General features: G+C 36.9%; 1 protein-coding gene across 8 annotated transcripts in view; it reads right to left on the bottom strand.

Annotated features, from left to right (window-relative positions):
- TCF12 (transcription factor 12) overlaps window positions 1–21,577 on the bottom strand; it is a 415,896-nt gene that overhangs the window by 235,985 nt on the left and 158,334 nt on the right. For 3 of the 8 annotated variants that reach the window (XM_057488840.1, XM_057488841.1, XM_036929726.2), the window contains one exon: window positions 20,815–20,876. The exons of the other annotated variants lie outside the window; for them this stretch is intronic. In XM_057488840.1, the coding sequence (XP_057344823.1) occupies window positions 20,815–20,862 (48 nt within the window). In that variant the 5' untranslated portion in view covers window positions 20,863–20,876. The remainder of the gene's footprint in view (window positions 1–20,814; window positions 20,877–21,577) is intronic. 8 annotated transcript variants of the gene reach the window in all.

The following is a 21,577-nucleotide window of genomic DNA, read 5'->3' as shown; positions in this document are numbered from 1 at the left end:
ACCTGAATGTAAGTCATGAGACCATAAAACTCTTAGAAGAAAACATAGGGAAAAATCTCTTGAATATAAACATGAGCTACTTTTTTCTGAACGCATCTCCTCGGGCAAGGGAAACAAAATAAAAAATGAACAAATGGGACTACATCATGCTAAAATGCTTATGTACAGCAAAGGACACCATCAGCAGAACAAAAAGGCATCCTACAGTATGGCAGAATATATTTGTAAATGACATATCCGACAAGAGGTTAACATCCAAAATATATAAAGAACTCACACATCTCAACACCCAAAAAACGAGTAACCCGATTAAAAAATGGGCAGAGGATACAAACAGACACTCTCCAAAGAAGAAATTCAGATGGCTGACACATGAAAAGATGCTGCACCTCGCTAATTATCAGGGAAATGCAAATTAAAACCACAATGATATTACCTCACACCGGTTAGGATGGCCATCATAGAAAAGACTAGGAACAACAAATGCTGGTAAGGATGCAGAGAAAGGGGAACCCTTCTACACTGCTGGTGGGAATGTAAACCAGTTCAACCATTGTGGAAAGCATTATGGAGGTTCCTCAAAAAACTCAAAATAGAAATACTATTTTGACCCAGGAATTCCACTCCTAGGAATTTACTCCAAGAATGCAGGATCCCAGTTTCAAAAAGACATATGCACCCCTATGCTTATTGCAGCACTATTTACAATAGCCAAGAATTGGAAGCAACATAAATGTCCATCAGTAGATGAATGGATAAAGAAGATGTGGTACATATACACAATGGAATATGACAAATCCTACTGTTTGCAACAACATGGATGGAGCTAGAAGGTATTATGCTCAGTGAAATAAAGCATGCGGAGAACAACAAGTACCAAATGATTTCAGTCATCTGTGGAGCAAAACAAAGCAAAAACTGAAGGAAGAAAACAGCAGCAGACTCACAGAACACAAGAATGGACTAACAGTTGCCAAAGCAAAACGGACTGGTGGGGGGTGGGTGTGAAGGAAGGGAGAAGGGGACTGAGGGGCATTACAATGAGCACACATAACATTGAGTGGGGCACCGGGAAGGCAGTATAGCACAGAGAATATTGACTGTGTAGCATCTTACTATGTTGATGGACAGTGATTGTAATGGGGTTTGTGGTGGGGACTTGATAATGGGGGGAATCTAGTAACCACAATGTTACTCATGTGGTTGTATATTAATTATACAAAAACAAAGGGAAAAAAGTAAGTAGTTTCATAGAATTACTATAACCCCAGGCTGAGGAGCAAGTCTTAAACTGTCATAGGTGGGAAGAGAGGGAGTATCAAATCTTTTAGAGGTAGAAAGAATCCTCAGAAAATATGATGGATAAGTAAAATAGTGCACAGCACAAGGGCATGAAATAGTTTTTTGAACATGAAATCCCAGGGGATCACCTAAAAGTTCACAGAGGTTCAGTTCTAAGTTGAGCCCATTCGTGTTGTCATATTTATCCAAGTAACTGCTAATGCCACCTATTAAAATGAATCAGAGCTGTTGCTCTCTTGCTCTGGCCTGTAGCTTTATTGTATTTGAAAGTTTATAAGCAGAAAAATTTGTGTATTTTATCTATTTAAAGTTCATTCTCTATGTGGAGATAACAAAACATCTCTAGGCATCACAGGAACAAGCATATTGAGATAGGAAACATAAAAATATGTTACTGAATCCAGATGTTACATAGGACTTTAGAACCCTGGACACCATATTGTTCACACTCATTTTACCTACCATACAGATAAAGAGACACTACTGAAGTTAAGAGTCTTGCTAAAGATCTGGAAGTGAGGTATTGGCAGAGCTGCAGTTAATAATGCATATACCTCATATCAGTTCCCAGGGGATTCTACAACTAACACTATGAGGGAAATGTAAGAAAGACTGGTCTCATTTTACACATTAAAAAGATAAAGCTCCCAGTGACCAAGATTACAAAAAAAAGTCTAAACTATCACCTGCTAGCAAGAAGCTTCCCACTATTCTACACCATTATCCCGATAAATAATTCTGGCTCCTAAACTTCTTGTTAGCTTCTTTGTTATTAAGTTCAAATAAGGATAAACAAAGCTCTTTTTGGTGCTTCCAAGAGACTTATTTCTGACACACTTTATCTGTATTGCAAGTCTCCATCTTCTACTAGACTGTTCAATTGTAAATTATCTTTATGTTTAAATACCTGCAAGCAGAGTATGTCTTAGAGATTCAACTACCATCTTCCTTTCAGATTCTGAAAGTTAATTTCTCCAGTAATGACTACATCAAAATCATAAATCCATCAACATATTATACAGTGAAGAAGTTTCTACTACATGAATAAAAGGAATATCATTCAGTTATAAAAAGGAAATCTTGCCATTTCAACAACATGGATGGACCTAGAGGGCATTATGCCAAGTGAATTAAGCCATACAGAGAAAGACAAACACCAGTATCAACACACTGGTATGTGGAATCGTAAAAAAAAAAAAAAAGAAAGTATCTTTGACATACAATCTTATATTGGTTTCACAAGTACAACACAGTGGTTCAACAGTTATCCACCCATATTATTAAATCCTCACCGCCTCTAGTGCAGTTGCTATCTGTCAACATAGAAAAATGTTACAGAATCATTGGCTGTATTCTCCCCACTGAACTACCATCGCTGTGACCAACTTATGTCTGAGAACTTCTGAGCACCTTTAACCCCATCACCCTCCCCACCGATTCACTCCAACCCCTACCCGCTGGTAATCAGTAATCACTTCTCAGTGTCTATGAGTCTACTGCTATTTTGTTCATTCTGCTTTGTTTTTATATTCTACAAATAAGTGAAATCATATGGTATTTGTCTTTCTCCACCTGGCTTATTTCATTGAGCCTAATATCCTCTATGTTGGTCCAAATGGCAGGATTTCTTTTCTTTTTATGGCTGAGTAATATTCAATTGTATTTATGTACAACCTCTTCTTTATCCATTCATCTATTAATGGACCCTGAGGTTGCTTCCGTATCTCAGCTACTGTAAATAATGTGCTGATAAACATAGTAGTGTATATATCTTTTTGAATCAGGGATTTTGCTTTCTTCGAGTAAATTCCTAGAAGTGGAATTCCTGCATTGAATGCTATTTATTTCTCTTTTTAGTTTTTTGAGGAACCTCCATTCTGCTTTCCACAATATTGTAACCTACAATATGGGAGACTATATTCACAAATCACTCATCTGATAAGGAGTTAACATCCAAAATATATATAGAGCTCATACGCCTCAACATCCAAAAAACAAGTAACCCAATTAAAAAATGGGTTGCACCAAGTGACATACCCACCAACACCACAGAAGAGTTCCCATTTTCCACATCCTCGCCAACACTTTATTTCTTATCTTTTGGATAGTATCCATTCTAACTGGTGTGAGGTGATATCTCATTGTCGTTTTGATTTGCATTTCCCTAATGATTAGTGATGTGGAACATCTTTTCCTGTGCCTGTTGGACATCTGTATTTCTTTATTTGAGAAATGTCTGTTCAGATCCTCCACCCATTTTTTAATTGGGTTACTTGTTTTTTAGATGTTGAGGTGTATGAGTTCTATATATATTTTGGATGTTAACTCTTTATCAGATGAGTGATTTGTGAATATAGTCTCCCATATTGTAGGTTAGTTTTGTTCTGCTGATGGTGTCCTTTGCTGTACAGCTTTTCAGTTTGATGTAGTACCACATGTTCATTTTTTGTTTCCCTTGCCTGAGGATATACGTCCAGAAAAACATTGTTCATTTTTATCTTCGAGAGATTTTTGCCTATGATTTCTTCTAAGAGTTTTATGATTTCATGACTTATACTCAGATCAAGAATATATCTATGGGTCTGTTCTTGTGCCACTACCACATTGTTTTGATTACTGTAGCTTTGCAGCAGCACTTGAAGTCAGGGAGCATAATCCTCCCCGTTTTGTTCTCCCTCATAATTGCTTTGGATATTTGGGATCTTTTGGTTCCATATGAATTTTAGAATGATTTGTTCTAGTTCATTGAAGATTTATACTGGTATTTTGATAGGGATTGATTTAATTGATTAAATTGCTTTGGGCAGGATGGTCATTTTGACAATATTAATCCTTCCTACCCATGAGAACAGGATAGATTTCCATATATTGCTGTCTTCTTTAATTGCTCTCATGAGTGTCTTATAGTTTTCAGAGTAAAGGTCTTTCACCTCCTTGGTAGGTTTATTCCTAGATATTTTATTATTTTTGATGTAAGTGTAAATGGAGTTGTTTTCCTGATTTCTCTTTCGGCTAGTTCATTGTTAAGTCTACAGGAATGCAACACATTTCTGTGTATTAATTTTGTATCCTGCAACTTTGCTGAATCCAGTTATGAGTTCTAACAGTTTTTTGGTGGGGTCTTTAGTGTTTTCTGTGTATATCATGTAATCTGCAAATAGTGACAGTTTAACTTCCTCCTTTCCAATTTGGATGCCTTTTATCTCTTTGTTTTATCTGCTTGCCATGGCTAGGACCTCTAGTACTATGTTAAATACAAGTGGTGAGAATGGATATCCTTGTCTTGTACCTGATCTTAGAGAGAAAAGTTTATTAAATATAATGTTGGTTATCAATCTGTCATATATGGACTTTATTATATTGAGCTATGAACCCTCTATACCCATTTTGCTGAGAGATTTTATCATGAATGGATGTTGAATTTTGTAAAACGCTTTTTCAACATCTACTGAGATGATCATGTGGTTTTTGTCTTCCTTTTTGTTAATGTGGTGTATGATATTGGTTCATTTATGAATACTGTAATATCCTTGCATCCATGGAATAAATCCCATCGTTGTGATGGACAATCTTTTTGATGTATGTTTTAATTCAATTTGCTAATATTTTGTTGATTTTTACATCTATGTTCATCAGAGATACTGGTCTACAATTTTCTTTTTTTGTGGTTCCTTTGTCTGGCTTTGACATTAGAGTGACTCTGGCCTTAAAGAATGAGTTTGGAAGTATTCTCTCCTCTTCTACTTTTTAGAATACTTTAAGAAGGATGAGTATTAGCTCTTCTTTAAATGTTTGTTAGAATTAAGCTGTGAAGTCATCAAGCCCTGGTATTTTGTTTTTTGGGAGTTTTTTGATTACCAAATTGATTTCATTGCTGGTGACTGATCTATTCAGATTTTCTGTTTCTTCCTGGGTTAATCTTAAAAGGTTGTATTTTTCTAGCAATCTGTCCATTTCTTCTAGTTGTCCAATTTATTGGAATATAACTTTTCATAGCATTCTTTAGTAATTCTTTGTATTTCTGTGGTATCTGTTCTGACTATTCTCTCTTCATTTCTGATTTTGTTTATGTGTGTACACTTTCTTCTTTTCTTGGTAAGTGTGGCTAGGGATTTATCTATTTTGTTTATTTTCTCAAAGAACCAGCTCCTGATTTCATTAATTTTTTTCTATTGTTTTATTTTTCTCTATTTTATTTATTTCTACTCTGATCTTTATTATCTCCCTCCTTCTACTAACTATGGGTTTCATTTGTTCTTCTTTTTCAGGTTTCTTTAATTGTGAGTTTAGACTGTTTATTTGCGATTGTTCTTTTCTTGAGGTAGGCCTATATAGTTATATAGTTCCCTTACAACTTCGTTTGTGGTGTCCCACAGATTTTGGGTTGTTGGATTTTTGTTTACATTTGTCTCTATGTATTGCTTCATTTGTTTTAATTTGTTCACTGATTATTTAGAAGAATGTTGTTTAGCCTACAGATATTTATAGGCTTTTTGTTTTCCTTTGTAATTTATTTCTAGTTTCCTAACACTGTGGTCTGAGAAGTTGCTTGATACAATTTCAAACTTTCTGAATTTATTGAGGCTCTTTTTTGTGGCCTACTATGTGATCTATTATGGAGAACGTTCCATGTACACTTCAGAAAAATGTGTATCCTGCTATTTTTGGGTGGAATGTTCTGTAAGTATCTGTTAAGTCCATTTGATATAATGTATTGTTCAAAATGCCTGTTCCTTATTTATTTTCTGTGTGGTTCATCTATTGATGTGAGTGGGGTGTTAAAGTCTCCTAAAATGTAGGTGTTACAATCAATTTCCTGCTTTAATTCTGTTACTATTTGTTTTAGATATTTAGGTGGTCCTGTGTTTGGTGCATAGATATTTATAATGGTTACATCCTCTTGTTGAACTGACCCCTTTATCATTATGAAATGTCCTTCTTTGTCTCTGTTTCTTTCTTTTGAAATATATTTTGTCTGATATAAATCCTGCTTCTCCTGCTTTTTTCTCCCTACTGTTTGCATGAAACATCTTAACCCTTCCCTTCCCTTTTAGTATGTTTATGTCTTTGGGTCTGAGTCTCCTGTAGGTAGCATATAGATGGGTCTTGTTTCTTTATCCATTTGCCACTCTATGTGTTTTGATTGGTGCATTCAGTCCACTTACATTTATGGTAATTATTGATAGGTATGTACTTACTGTCATTTTATTAATTGTTTTCTGGTCATTTGTATAGTTCCTCTCTGTTCTGTTACTCTTTTATATTCTTCTCTTGTTATTTTGGTGTTCTTTAGTTTCGTGATTCCAATCCTCTTTTTAATTTTTTTCTCTATCATTACAGGAGTTTTCTAGTTACTAAAGGTTCAAGGATAGCTCCCTTACTGTATAACAGGTCTATATTAAGTTGCTAATTACTCTATTTCAAACACAATGTTAAAGTGCCTTTTTCTTCTTCTTCCTACATTTTATTTACTAGATGTCAGAATCTGCACATTTTGTGTAATCCTTGATTAATTTTGTATAGAGTTGATTTTGCTTCTTTCGCTTTAATTTTGTACTTGCTTGGTAATTAATTGGTCTACTGCCTTTACTGGGTTTACTTTCACTGGAGAAAGCTACTTTAGCCTTAGGAACATGTCTGTCTACAGCAGTCCCTTTAACGTCCTGAAATGCTGGTTTAGTTGTTATAAATTCTTTGAGCCTCCATTTATCCGTGTTTAATCCCTGCTTCAAACTTAAATGATAATCTTTCTGGGAAGAGGATTCTTGGTTGAACATCCTTCTGTTTCAGTACATTGAATATTTCATGCCACTCCCTTCTGGCCTATAAAGTTTCTGCTGAGAAATCTGATAATAACCTGATGGGGTTTCCTTTATAAGTAATCCCTTTCTCTCTCTCTGGCTGCTTTATGTACTCTCTCCTTATCCTTAATCTTTGCCATTTTAGTTACTATTTACCTCAGTGTTGCCTTCCTGGGGTCCCTTTTGTTAGGGGATCTCTGAGCTTCCATGACCTACCTGAGTGTCTTATTTCCTTCCCCACACTGGGGAAGGAGGAAGAATTATTTCCTCAAAGAAACTTTTCTATCCATTTGTCTCTCTCTTCTCCTTCTAGTATCCCTATTATGTGAATACTATGTCATTTGGATTGGTCACACAGCTCTCTTATCATTCTTTCATTTCTAGAGATCTTTTTCTCTCTGTTTCTCAGCTTCATTGTGTTCCTGGTCTCTAATTTCAATCTCATTGACTGTTTCCTCTACTTGCAGCAATCTTCTATTCATTCCCTCCATTGCATGTTTCATTTGTTACTGTATTCTTCAGCTCTGAGTGACTCTTTTTCAGCTCTTGTGTCTTTTCTGAAGTTGTCCTTGAGATCTTCAACACTTTTCTGTAAATCAGTGAGCATATTTATGACTTTTACTTGAAACAATGTTCTTTTGATAACTGATTCATGTGGGTACTGAATGCCTGGCCTGGATATATTTCCTTGAAGGTAAAAGTAAATCAGCCATGGTTGAAGGATTGGTGATTCCTTCTACGAATACACACCAAGTGTTCATTCTATCTAACTTCAGGTTATCTATGCCAACATCAAGAACAGCAGCAACATATATTTGGTGATATGTTTTGCCAGAAGTTAAGGGGTTTACTCACTTTATTCCTAAAACCCCATGAAGTCAATGAATCCTCACAATTCCATAAATGCTCAAAATCTCATGAAATATTATTCTCATTCCATTGATATGGTAACAGACTCAGATAATTCATATCTAACATATCTAACAGTAACTAGCAGGACAGGTATTTGAACTCAGGCAGCCTGACTCCAAAGCCTACCATGAAATGTTCCTTCTCTAATAATAACTGTTCTTCCCTGGAATTACTGTGAATTAAATGGCTCAATGGCAACCTGGAGTCACACAGAATAAAGGGCATATTTCTTCAAATAGTAATTCACAAGTGACAAAGGAATAAAGCCAGGAAAATGCAACAACATAATTTAAAAAATTTGAACTACCCAACCTGGCAAATGGTACTCAAAATAGTGGAGGCAGTGGAACTTTGATAAACTGTTTTTGAAACTGTGGATTCTGATGGGCAAAAAGGAAACAAAAATGGGAAATGAAAAAATCTCCTTTGGTAAGTAGATATTAAGTACAGACATTCATTCCTATTGCAGAACATTCCCCTTGCCCAAGGTAAGAACAAACTATAGCAAGCTTCTGTGATGGAAATGCAAACAGAAGCCCCAACAAACCTAGAAGCAATATATATATATACCATTAGGATTAGTAGTTAAGTGCTTCCCTGTGACACAGAGCTCATGATGCCTTCACAATTATAGTTGAGAATATTCATTCTCACAAAATGAGTGAAAACACTCTAGAGAAAGGCTATGTAACCCCATTTCAATAAATTAAAGGAGGCACATCTGAAGAGCTTATTAGTAATGAACTGAACACTGCAAAAAATTTTTATTCAAACAGAAATAAAAATATTTATAGTCAAAGCCTGAAACCCAAATTCAACTTGAGTCTCAAAAAGAGAAACAGGATCAGAGGAGGGAGGCATCTAGTCTTCCTTAGGGGATCCATGATTTGTTCTACAGCACAGAAGCTACCCAAAGCCACTGAATGCAAAAGGACTTGGAAGAGACAGACCCACCATTTATTCAGTTCCTGTATCTCTGAAACTTCATGAAATCATCTGGCTACAGGATCACAGGTTGCCATACAGACATTCCAACAAAATAAGGGCAGTGAAAGAAATCGCCATTTCTACCCAATGACCACATTACCTCTGTTTTCTGTTACATACAGTTTCTCTTGCACAATCTCAGAAGTTGAAATGTTAGGACATCGTTTGAAAGGTGGAAAGGTATGAACATCGGATATGAGAGGTGCAAGTAACTACTCTGTAAATAAATTTGACATTTAAAACCTCACTTTCACAAATCACATTTTCATGATAAATGGACTTCTGAAAACTAAATATAGTCTTTCAGCAGAGACTTCTACACTAAATGGGGAGCTCAGTGAAAGAAGTCATCAAGTTTTTCTTGAATTTTGAACATTTCCTCATTTTCAATTTTTGTAATTTCTCTTGATAAAGCATTTAAGATACTTTAAAGAAAGCCTCCACTTACTTTTTTTAGTTCAAGAAAGCATTTTTTAAAAAGTTGTATTTAAGTATTCCCACAATTGCAACTATACAACCACTTTACAATCAACATGTCACTATTTCAAAGGTATATTTAAGGAACATTTTCTCTTCTAGGTTAGCCTTTATTCCTATGAAGATAAAAGGAATTAAATTCTAAATACAATATCCTCCCATTTTCATGGCACTTTTGTAACTAAAACCATTACTCAATTTTGAATGTTTGCCAGCCTTCTTTTTTTTAACTATCAGTAAGAAAAACTATCATCTTCTTCTCCATCAGTTGCCTAACCATGAAGGCCTCTAAGGAACTCCAACATACTGCTGAGAAGCCCCCTGGGAGGAGTACTCATTCATCAGTCTGAGAAACATACATAGGCATATCGTATTTAATGGTGCACTGCAGATACTGCATCTTTTTTCTTAACCAATTGAAGGTTTGTGGCAACCGTGCATCAGGCCAAGTCTAATCAGCACCACTTTTCAAACAGCATTTGCTCACCTCATGTCTGTGTGTCACATTTTGGTAATTCTCACAATTTTCCAACCTTTTCATTATTATTGTATTTGTTAATGGTGATCCGTGATCAGTGCTCTTTGAAGATTGTTTTGGGGCACCACAAACTCTGTCCATATAAAACGGATGGTAAATTTAATGGATGAATGTTGTGTGTGTTCTGACTGCTCCACAGAACAGCCGTTCTCGCATCTGTCTCCCTTGCCTAAGGCCTCCCTATTCCCTGAGACACAACAATATTGAAATCAGGCCAATTAATAACCCTACAGTGGCCTCTACGTGTTCAGGTGAAAGGAGGAGCCTCACATCTCTCACTTAAATCAAAAGCTAGACATGATTAAATCACACTTACTGAGGAAGGCATGTTGAAAGCCTGAGACAGGCTGAAAGCTAGCCGGGCCACTGGCACCAGAAAGTTAGCCAGGTTGTGAATGGAAAGGGGAACTTCTTGAAGGAAAGTAAAAGTGCTGCTCTGCAAACAAACAAATGATAAGAACGCAAAACAGCCTTATTGCTGATAAGGAGAAAGTTCAGTGGTCTGGATAGAAGATCAAAACAGCCACAACATTCTCTGAAACCAAAGCCCAATCCAGTGTAACGCCCAATAGGACTCCACCTCAATTTTATGAAGGCTGAGAGCCGTGAGGAAGCTACAGAAGAAAGGTTTGAAGCTGACAGGGGTTGGCTCATGAGGCTTAAGGAAAGAAGCTGTCTCCATAATACAAAACTGCAAGGAGAAGCAGCAAGAGCTGATGTAGAGGCTACAACATGTTATCCAAAAGATCTGACTTAGGTAATTAAGAAAGGCGACTACACTAAACAACAGATTTTCAGTGCAGACAGAACAGCCTTCTGTTGGAAGAAGATGCCATCGAGGACTTTCATAGCTAGAGAAGTCAATGCCTGCCTGGCTTCAGAGCTTCAGAGGACAGGCTGACTCTAATGCAGCTGGAGACTCTAAGTTGAAGCCAGGACTCACTAACCACGGACCATTCCGAAAACCCTAGGGCCTTAAGCATTGTGCATTATGCTAAATCTACTCTGCGTGTGCTGCTCTGTAAATGGAACAACAAAACCTGGATGGCAGCACTTCTGTTTATAACATGGTTTACTGACTATTTTAAGCCCACTGCTGAGACCTGCTGCTCAGAAGAAAAGATTCCTTTCAAAACATTCCTGCTCATTGACAATGCACGTGGTCACCCAAGAGCTCTGACGGAGATGGGCAATGAGATTAATGTTGTTTTCGTGCCTGCTAAATCAGTACCCACCCTATAGCCCATGGATCAAGGAGTCATTTTGACTTTCAAGTCTTATTATTGAAGAAATAACATTCTGTAAGGCTGTAGCTGCCATAGATAGTGATTCCTCTGATGGATCTGGGCAAATTAGCCAAAAATCTTCTTGAAAGGATTCTCCATCCTATATGCCATTAAGACCATTCACGATTCAAGGGAAGAGGTGAGAATATTAATATTAAGAGGAGTTTGGAAGAACTTGGTTCCAACCTTCATGGATGATCTTAGGGAGTTCAAGACTTCAGTGACATGAAAACAGTTTTACCTTGCAAACCCTAGAACTGGGTCTCAGGAATACCAAGAGGTCTCTGAAACACACTAGATAAACTGCTGGATTAGATTATTTAGTATATTTTCAAATCAATTTGAACCTTCATTTCCATTATCTTGTTAGAATCTGGAAACCCTGGTTGAAAACTATTTAATTTATACAGAGGCATCTTTAACAGACAAAGTGAAAAGATTCAAGGAAGTAAAGGTGCACGCCTAAGTTCACACAGCTTGTCAGTGTAAGATATCTAATCATACTGCTATATTAAAGAACAGATTTTTTGTCTTCTGATTACAGAACATTAGTAGATACATATCTATGGACAGCTGGTAATAAGGAAAGCAACTGCACAATACTGACTATGGTGGCAAAATTCTAAGGATCTCTTGAATAAGCCAGTACTTTCAGTCTTGTGCAAATAAGCTGATAGAGCAGGCTTCATTTCTCCATTCACTCATATCATGCTGCTCCTACAGTTTCTACTGATGAAGCAATCAAAGGTCCTATCCGATCAGCCTAACTAAAAACCACATTTCACTTCCACTTCCACACAGAATGCAGCAGCAAATACTACATTAACACTCAAACAATCAAAAAAACGAAACAGAATAGATTAGTCAATAGTTCTAAGATACTGGACATGGGTTGCACAGGACATTGATCACTGAGAGAGTGAAAACAAAGTAAATTTTTTAACTGCTGGGAGAAGGAGAGGGAGATATCTCAACTGAGAACTCTATACCTAATTTAAAATAGTAATAATAATAATAATATTATTTAAGACACACAGAGAGTGAAAAACTTCATCAGCATCTGGCCTACACAATGAAGAATATTAAAGGAGTCCTTCGATCAAAAGGAAAATAATACCAGACAGAAATATGGATCTAGAGGGAGAAGCGAAGATGGCGGCGTGAGTAGAGCAGTGGAAATCTCCGCCCAAAACCATGTATATTTATGAAAATACAACAAATACAACTATTCCTAAAAGAGAGACCAGAAGATACAGGACAACAGCCAGACTACATATACACCTGGCAAGAACCCTGCGCCTTACGAAGGGGGTAAAATACAAGCCAAGGCCGGGCGGGACCCAAGCGACACCCCTATCTCAGCTCCCTGATGGGAGGAGAGGAGTCAGAGTGGGCAGGGAGAGGGAGCCCAGGACTGCTAAATAACCAGTCCTAGCCATCTGCACCAGAGTGCAGACACACAGTGTGTGGGGTGCTGGATACTAGGGAAAATGGGACAGTAAAACCTGTGAGCGGGTCCCCACAGCCGGTGCCCCTGGGGCAAAGTAAAGCGAGTGCTTTTAAAAAGTCTTAAAGGGACGGGGACCTCACAGCTGGATGGAGGTGTCCTGGCACACTCAGCCCAGCAGATGGGAATCCCGGGGAACTCCGGGCGCTCTAACCCCCTGGGCAGCAGCGCAGCTCTGAGGCCCCTCACGGTGATAAACTGCCTCCCGCCTGTTCCCCCTCCGGTGTGGCCCCGCCATAGTGGAGAGGCGGCCAGAGGCTGGCCATGCCCAAATCAACCATGCATGGAGCTTCCTTCACAGCAGCAGGGCAAGAATCAGAGACCCTGTCTGCACGCAGCTGCCCAGCACAAGCCGCTAGGGGTTGCCATTCTCCCAGGAGAGAAAGGCCACAAAGTAGCAAGAAGGGATGTTCTCCCAGCGGACACATGTGCCAACTCCCCACAACTACCTCTATCGCCATGAAAAGGCAGAATTTGATCCAGACCAGAATCACACAGACGTCCTCCCCTGAGAAGGAATCTGGGGAGATAGACCTGACTAATCTTCCTGAAAAAGAATTCAAAATAAAGGTCATAACCATGCTGATGGAGCTGCAGAGAAATATGCAAGAGCTAAACGACACTGTAGGGAGGGAGACTACAGAAATAAAACAATCTCTGGAAGGACATAAAAGCAGAATGGACGAGATGCGAGAGGCCATTAATGGAACAGAAAACAGAGAACAGGAACGCATAGAAGCTGATGCAGAGAGAGATAAAAGGTTCTCCAGAAATAAAACAATACTAAGAGAACTGTGTGACCAATCCAAAAGGAACAATATCCGCATTATAGGGGTAACAGAAGAGAGAGAAAAAGGGACAGAAAGTGTATTTGAAGAAATAATTACTGAAAACTTCCCGAAACTGGGGGAGAAAATAGTCACTCAGATCATGGAAGCACACAGAACTCCCAACAGAAGGAACCCAAGGAGGACAACACCAAGACACATAATAATTACAATGGCAAAGATCAAGGACAAGAACAGAGTATTAAAAGCACCTAGAGAGGAAAAAGGTCACCTACAAAGGAAATCATCAGACTTCTCAACAGAAACCTTACAGGCCAGAAGAGAATGGCATGATATATTCAATGCAATGAAACAGAAGGGCCTTGAACCAAGGTTACTGTATCCAGCACAATTATCATTTAAATATGAAGGAGGGCTTAAACAATTCTCAGACAAGCAAAAGTTGAGGGAATTTGCATCCCACAAACCACATCTACAGGGTATTTTAGAGGGACTCCTCTAAATGGAAGCACTTTTTAGCTAAATAGATCTCACCAGAGAAAATAAAATCACAGAAAAGAAAGCAGATCAACCAAATACTAACTAAAGGCAAAAAATAAAATAAACTACTCACAAAAGCAGTCAAAGGAAACAGAAAAGACCAGAGAATAAAACAGCCAACATACAAAGAATGGAGGAGGAGGAATAAGAAGGGAGAGAAATAAAGAAAGATCAGACAGTGTTTATAATAACTCAATAAGCGAGTTAAGTTAGTAAAGAAGTTAACCTTGAACCTTTGGTAACCACAAATCTAAAGCCTGCAATGGCAATAAGTACGTATCTTTCAATAATCATGCTAAATGTAAATGGACTGAATGCGCCAACCAAAACACACAGAGTAATAGAATGGATAAAAAAGCAAGACCTATCTATATGCTGCTTAAAGAGACTCACCTCAAACCCAAAGACATGCACACACTAAAAATCAAGGGATGGAAAAAGATACTTCATGGAAACAACAGTGAGAAAAAAGTAGGTGTTGCAGTACTAGTATCAGACAAAACAGACTTCAAAACAAAGAAAGTAACAAGAGATAAAGAAGGACATTACATAATGATAAAGGGCTCAGTCCAACAAGACGATATAACCATTATAAATATATATGCACCCAATACAAGAGCACCGACATATGCGAAACAAGTACTAACAGAATTAAAGGAGGAAATAGAATGCAATGCATTCATTTTAGGAGACTTCAACACACCACTCACTCCAAAGGATAGATCCACCAGGAAGTAAGGACACAGAGGCACTGAACAACACACTAGAACAGATGGACCTAACAGACTTCTACAGAACTCTACATCCAAAAGCAACAGGATACACATTCTTCTCAAGTGCACATGGAACATTCTCCAGAATAGACCACATACTAAGCCACAAAAAGAGCCTCAGTAAATTCCAAAAGATTGAAATTCTACCAACCAACTTTTCAGACCACAAAGCTATAAAACTACAAATAAACTGTACAAAGAAAGCAAAAAGGCTCACAAACACATGGAGGCTTAACAACATGCTCCTAAACAGTCAATGGATGAACAAACAAATTAAAATAGAGATAAAGGAATACATGGAAACAAATGACAACAACAACACAAAGCCCCAACTTCTGTGGGACGCAGCAAAAGCAGTCTTAAGAGGAAAGTATATAGCAATCCAGGCATATTTAAAGAAGGAAGAACAATCCCAAATGAATGGTCTAAAATCAAAATTATCGAAATTGGAAAAAAGAGAGCAAGTGAGGCCTAAAGTCAGCAGAAGGAGGGACATAATAAAGATCAGAGAAGAAATAAATAAAGTTGAGAAGAATCAAAAAATAGAAAAAATCAATGAAACCAAGAGCTGGTTCTTTGAGAAAATAAGAAAAATAGGTATGCCTCTAGCCAGACTTAATAAGAGAAAAAGAGAATGAACACACATGAAGAGAATCAAAATTGAGAAAGGAAAAATCACGACAGACCCCACAGAAATACAAAGAATTATTAGAGACTACTATGAAAACCTATATGCTAATAAGCTGGAAAACCTAGAAGAAATGGACAACTTCCTAGAAAAATACAACCTTCCAAGACTGACCAAGGAAGAAACACAAAATCTAAACAAACCAATTACCAGCAACGAAATTGAAGCAGTAATCAAAAAACTACCCAAGAACAAAAACCCCATACCAGATGGAGTTACCTCGGAATTTTATTAGAAATACAGAGAAGACATAATACCCATTCTCCTTAAAGTTTTCCAAAAAATAGAATAGGAGGGAATACTCCTAAACTCATTCTATGAAGCCAACATCACCCTAATAACAAAACCAGACAAAGACCTCACCAAAAAAGAAAATTACAGACCAGTATCCCTGATGAATGTGGATGTACAGATACTCAACAAAATATTAGCAAACCATATTCAAAAATACATCAAAAGGATCATACACCATGACCAAGTGGGATTCATCCCAGGGATGCAAGGATGGTACGACATTCGAAAATCCATCAACATCATCCACCACATCAACAAAAAGAAGGACAAAAACCACATGATCATCTCCATTGATGCTGAAAAGGCATTCAACAAAATTCAACATCCATCATGATAACAACTCTCAACAAAATGTGTAGAGAGGGCAAGTACCTCAACATAATAAAGGCCACATATGATAAACCCACAGCCAACATCATACTGAACAGCGAGAAGCTGAAAGCTTTTCCTCTGAGATTGGGAACAAGACAGGGATGCCCACTTCCCCCACTGTTATTCAAAATAGTACTGGAAGTCCTAGCCACGGCAATTAGACAAAACAAAGAAATACAAAGAATCCAGATTGGTAAAGAAGAAGTCAAACTGTCACTATTTGCAGATGACATGATATTGTACATAAAAAAACCCTAAAGATTCCACTCCAAAACTACTAGAACTAATATCAGAATTCAGCAAAGTTGCAGGATACATAATTAATACACAGAAATCTGTGGCTTTCCTATACACTAACAATGAACTAATAGAGAAATCAGGAAAACAATTCCAGTCACAATGGTATCAAAAAGAATAAAATACCTGGGAATAAACCTAACCAAGGAAGTGAAAGACCTATACCCTGAAAACTATGGGACGCTCTTAAGAGAAATTAAAGAGGACACTAACAAACGGAAATTCATCCCATGCTCTTGGCTTGGAAGAATTAATAATCAAAATGGCCATCCTGCCCAAAGCAATCTACAGATTCAATGCAATCCCTATCAAATTACCAACAGCATTCTTCAACGAACTGGAACAAATAGTTCAAAAATTCATATGGAACCACAAAGACCCTGAATAGCCAAAGCAATCCTGAGAAGGAAGAATAAAGTTGGGGAGATCTCACTCCCCTACTTCAAGCTCTACTACAAAGCCACAGTAATCAAGACAATTTGGTACTGGCACAAGAACAGAGCCACAGACCAGTGGAACAGAATAGAAACTCCAGATATTAACCCAAACATATATGGTCAATTAATATACAATAAAGGAGCTATGTACATACAATGGGGAAATGACAGTCTCTTCAACAGATGGTGATGGCAAAAGTGGACAGCTACATGTAAGAGAATGAAACTGGATCACTGTCTAACCCCATACACAAAAGTAAATTCGAAATGGATCAAAGGCCTGAATGTAAGTCATGAAACCATAAAACTCTTAGAAAAAAACATAGGCAAAAATCTCATGGACATAAATATGAGTGACTTCTTCATGAACATATCTCCCCAGGCAAGAGAAACAAAAACAAAAATGAACAAGTGGGACTATATCAAGCTGAAAAGCTTCTGTACAGCAAAGTACACCATCAATAGAACAAAAAGCATCCTACAGTATGGGAGAATACATTCATAAATGACAGATCTGATAAAGGGTTAACATCCAAAATATATAAAGAGCTCACGTACCTCAACAAATTAAAAGCAAATAATCCAATTAAGAAATGGGCAGAGGAGCTGAACAGACAGTTCTCCGAAGAAGAAATTCAGATGGCCAACAGACACATGAAAAGATGCTCCACATCGCTTGTTATCAGAGAAATGCAAATTAAAACCACAATGAGATATCACCTCACACCAGTAAGGATTGCCACCACCCAAAAGACAAACAACAACAAATGTTGGCGTGGTTGTTGAGAAAGGGGAACCCTCCTAAACTGTTGTTGGGAATGTAAATTAGTCCAACCATTGTGGAAAGCAATATGGAGGTTCCTCAAAAAGCTCAAAAAAGAAATACCATTTGACCCAGGAATTCCACTTGTAGGAATTTACCCTAAAAAAACAGCAGCCCAGTTTGAAAAAGACAGATGCACCCCTATGTTTATCGTGGCACTATTTACTATAGCCAAGAAATGGATGCAACCTAAGTGTCCATCAGTAGATGAATGTATAAAGAAGATGTGGTACATATACACAATGGAATATTATTCAGCCACAGGAAGAGAACAAATCCTACCATTTGCAACAACATGGATGGAGCTAGAGGGTATTATGCTCAGTGAAATAAGCCAGGCAGAGAAAGACAAGTTCCAGATGATTTCACTCATATGTGGAGTATAAGAGCAAAGGAAAACTGAAGGAACAAAACAGCAGCAGAATCACAGAACCCAAGAATGGACTAACAGTTACCAAACAGATAGGGACTGGGGAGGATGTGTGGGAAGGGAGGGATAAGGGTGCGGAAAAAGAAAGGGGGTATTGCTATTAGCATGTATAATGTGTGGGAGCGGGGCACGGGGAGGGCTGTGCAACATAGAGAAGACAAGTAGTGATTTTACAGCATCTTACTACGCTGATGGACAGTGACTGTAATGGGGTTTGTGTGGCGACTTGGTGAAGGGGGGAGCCTAGTAAGCATAAGGTTCTTTATGTAATTGTAGATTAATGATACCAAAATTAAAAAAAAAAAGAAATATGGATCTATACAAAGAACTAAAGCATGTTCTCTGATCACAATGAATTCATTAATTTAATAAATTAAAATTCATTTTATTTACTAATTAAAAAATATTTTTTCTTAATAAAAATACTGGAGAATCCCCAAATATTTCAAAATTTAACAATATACTTCTACATAATCCATGCATCAAGGAAGAAATCAATAGGAAAATTATAAAATATTTTAAAGTGAATGAAATGAAAACAGAATAGCAAAATTTTGGGGAAGCAGGTAACACCATGGTTAGAGGAAAATTTATAGTACCATAATGACTATTAGGAAAGATGAAAGGCCTCAAAGCAATGACCTCAACTTCTATCTTAAGAAACTAGGAAACAAAGTGCAAATTATCAGAGTAAAGGTAAATTTGGAAGTCAAAGATACTTAAAAGAAAAGAAGAATAAAAACAAGAGAGAAAACCAGTGTAACAAAAAACTAGTTATTTAAGAATATCAGTAAAATAAAATCAGTAAATATAAAATACATGAAAACAAAAGTAGATCACAAAGGGAACTAACATTAATTGACTATGCTAAGCCTTTGACATAAAGCAGTTCATTTTAGGTCTCTTAACTATTTTATGAAATAGATATCCTTTCAAACAAATTTGATGAACTGAAGTCTCCTCTTTAGAATCTATATGCTGTCAAAAGAATATAGATTAGTAAGAATCTACAATGGTAAGCATCTAGGTTGCCTAGTTTTTTCCCCCCCAATAATCTTTAAATCCCAACATCTGTAATGCAATGAAGTTTCCTGATAGTTTCAATTTTGTAAATATAATTTACTTTTTCTGAGTTATAGAACCTGTTGGTGGGCATTTAAAAAACCGTAAGAAGTTCCTCATCTTGTTCAGGACATACCCCAGGAATTCAAAACAGCTGCCTCTACAAGGAACATCCAAGATTTGTAAAATTCCTAACATGGTTTTGTATCAGAATAGAGCTGTAACTTTTCATGAAACTGGATGTAAACAGACTACTAAATAAATTCCAGATACTGTGCTAAATACTTGTATAAGACATCCTGTATTTAATTCTCACCCACTTCTTATGAGGTAAATCCTTTTGCAGATGAGAAATCTGAGGCTTAGAAATTGTGTACCTTACCTTTTCCAAGGTCAAATATAGTGGTGAAATCAGGAAGTAGGCTTATCTGATTGATTCATTCCATGGATTATGTTTTGTTAAGATTAAAATGTCAATATTTCTTATAAGAAATAACAGGAACATCATCTGCCAATTTCTAGAGTAGCTGTCTTTGGAGTCTTGGACAAGCTAAAATAACACCTGCTTTGGGGTCTCTTATACTTTTGACAGGTGTGATATGGTACAGTCTTAGATGTTCGATATGTGGTTAGTTATCTACCTTCTCTGAGCCTCAATTTCCTAAATGCATTTTTTAAATGGCTTTTTGGTGAGCTGGTTTTAAGCTTAAAATATGCAACACGTGAAAAGTTTCAAACTATGAGAAATGCTAATTATGATCACTGTTAATAAAAATAAGCTAAGTGGGCCTAAAAATGTATTCAGCCAGAATCCACCCTCTATTATATTTTCATGAATAAGAAATATTTAAATGTATAGAAAATGAAAAAAAATGCTGTCAGAATGTAAGATCTCAACAATTACAAAAAGGGACATAAGAGAGATTCAAAGAGTAATAAAGTTTTCACTTCCACTTGTTAACTTTAAAGACTGAACAATGAGATTAAGCAAGAGAACTGTAAAGGTTGATCCTGATAAAAATTTCATAGGTATACAAAGTTTAGTGCAACTCATAGTGAGGAGAGAAACTGACATAAAGGCTTTTTCCAAAAGATTATGTTAAAGCATTTCAACAGGGATTGTCCCTGAAGAATGGCTAGACTGAAAAAAATAGAAGGTTTGACTGGTAAAATGGAAAAGTGAACAATTAGATAGCTATATGATTCCTTTGATTTTAAATATCTATTGTCAAGAGATTTAAAGGAGCCTACATAATCTTAACCCAATTTTTTCTTATCCAAGAATCTTATTCAAGATTACGATTCACAAGCAGTTGCTGTTTTGAATACAACCAAGAGTAACAAACAACATTTTTTCTCATAGGTTTATTTAAACCTAACTTTGAAATACACCTTTTCTTAACGATAGCTTTCTTTACATTCAGAACATTCAGAAGGAGCAGTTACATAACAAAACAGAGGTTAATGGGAACATAGATGCAATAGATAGAAAACACTTACTTTAATTCTCTGTCCCTCCTGTCTTGCTTTGCTATTTAACTGCTTCATCTCGTGTTTTGTACCTGAGATCAAGAGGCATAAAATACTATTTCAAAATTTGTGTGTCCTTTCTAATTACTGCATTTGAATTCCTACTAGCTACAAAACCTCTGCCATTTTTCCCCAGCAAAGAGTAAACAATCTAGAGAAAGCATCTAGAGAAAGTGATACTAAACTTTCTTACCCATCAATGCTAACAAATACGAGTAAAAACGATTTTATTTTTTATTCACACAACCAGATTTTTCCATTTATAAGGGAAACTATTTACCAAAATCAAATGATCTGGTAGTTATATATATAATACAACAACAGCTAATTTGTCATGCAGTTAATTGAGGAGTCATGATTCTGTGGGGGAATGAGTCTATATGATTTTATATCTTCCTTAGTCACCAAGTATGCCCGTTTGTTTCCCCCTTTCCAACATCTCTCCTCTTTCCAGTACTTTGTGATCTTGATTCTGTCATCCTAATCTAAGTCCTATTTTATCGCAAGTGGGCCTATGTATTTCCATCTTACCAGATCATCTTATTTTTCATCACTCTTTCACTTTTGACCCATCCTTCATATTACAATATACAGATCTTCTTAAGCCCTTTATGTCCTTCCCAGCATAAAAGTCTATTTCTAACTGGCTCTCTACATTCTGCCCCCACTGCCCCACCCTGGACCACCCTGCCCTAAAAAAGGATAGACTATATTTCTTCTACAGAAGGGTTAC

Source organism: Manis pentadactyla, chromosome 11 (genome assembly GCF_030020395.1).
Source record: "Manis pentadactyla isolate mManPen7 chromosome 11, mManPen7.hap1, whole genome shotgun sequence".
In the NCBI taxonomy this organism is placed as follows: Eukaryota; Metazoa; Chordata; class Mammalia; order Pholidota; family Manidae; genus Manis; species Manis pentadactyla.
Note: the sequence above shows the minus strand (reverse complement) of the source record. Positions and strands in the feature narration are given on the sequence as shown.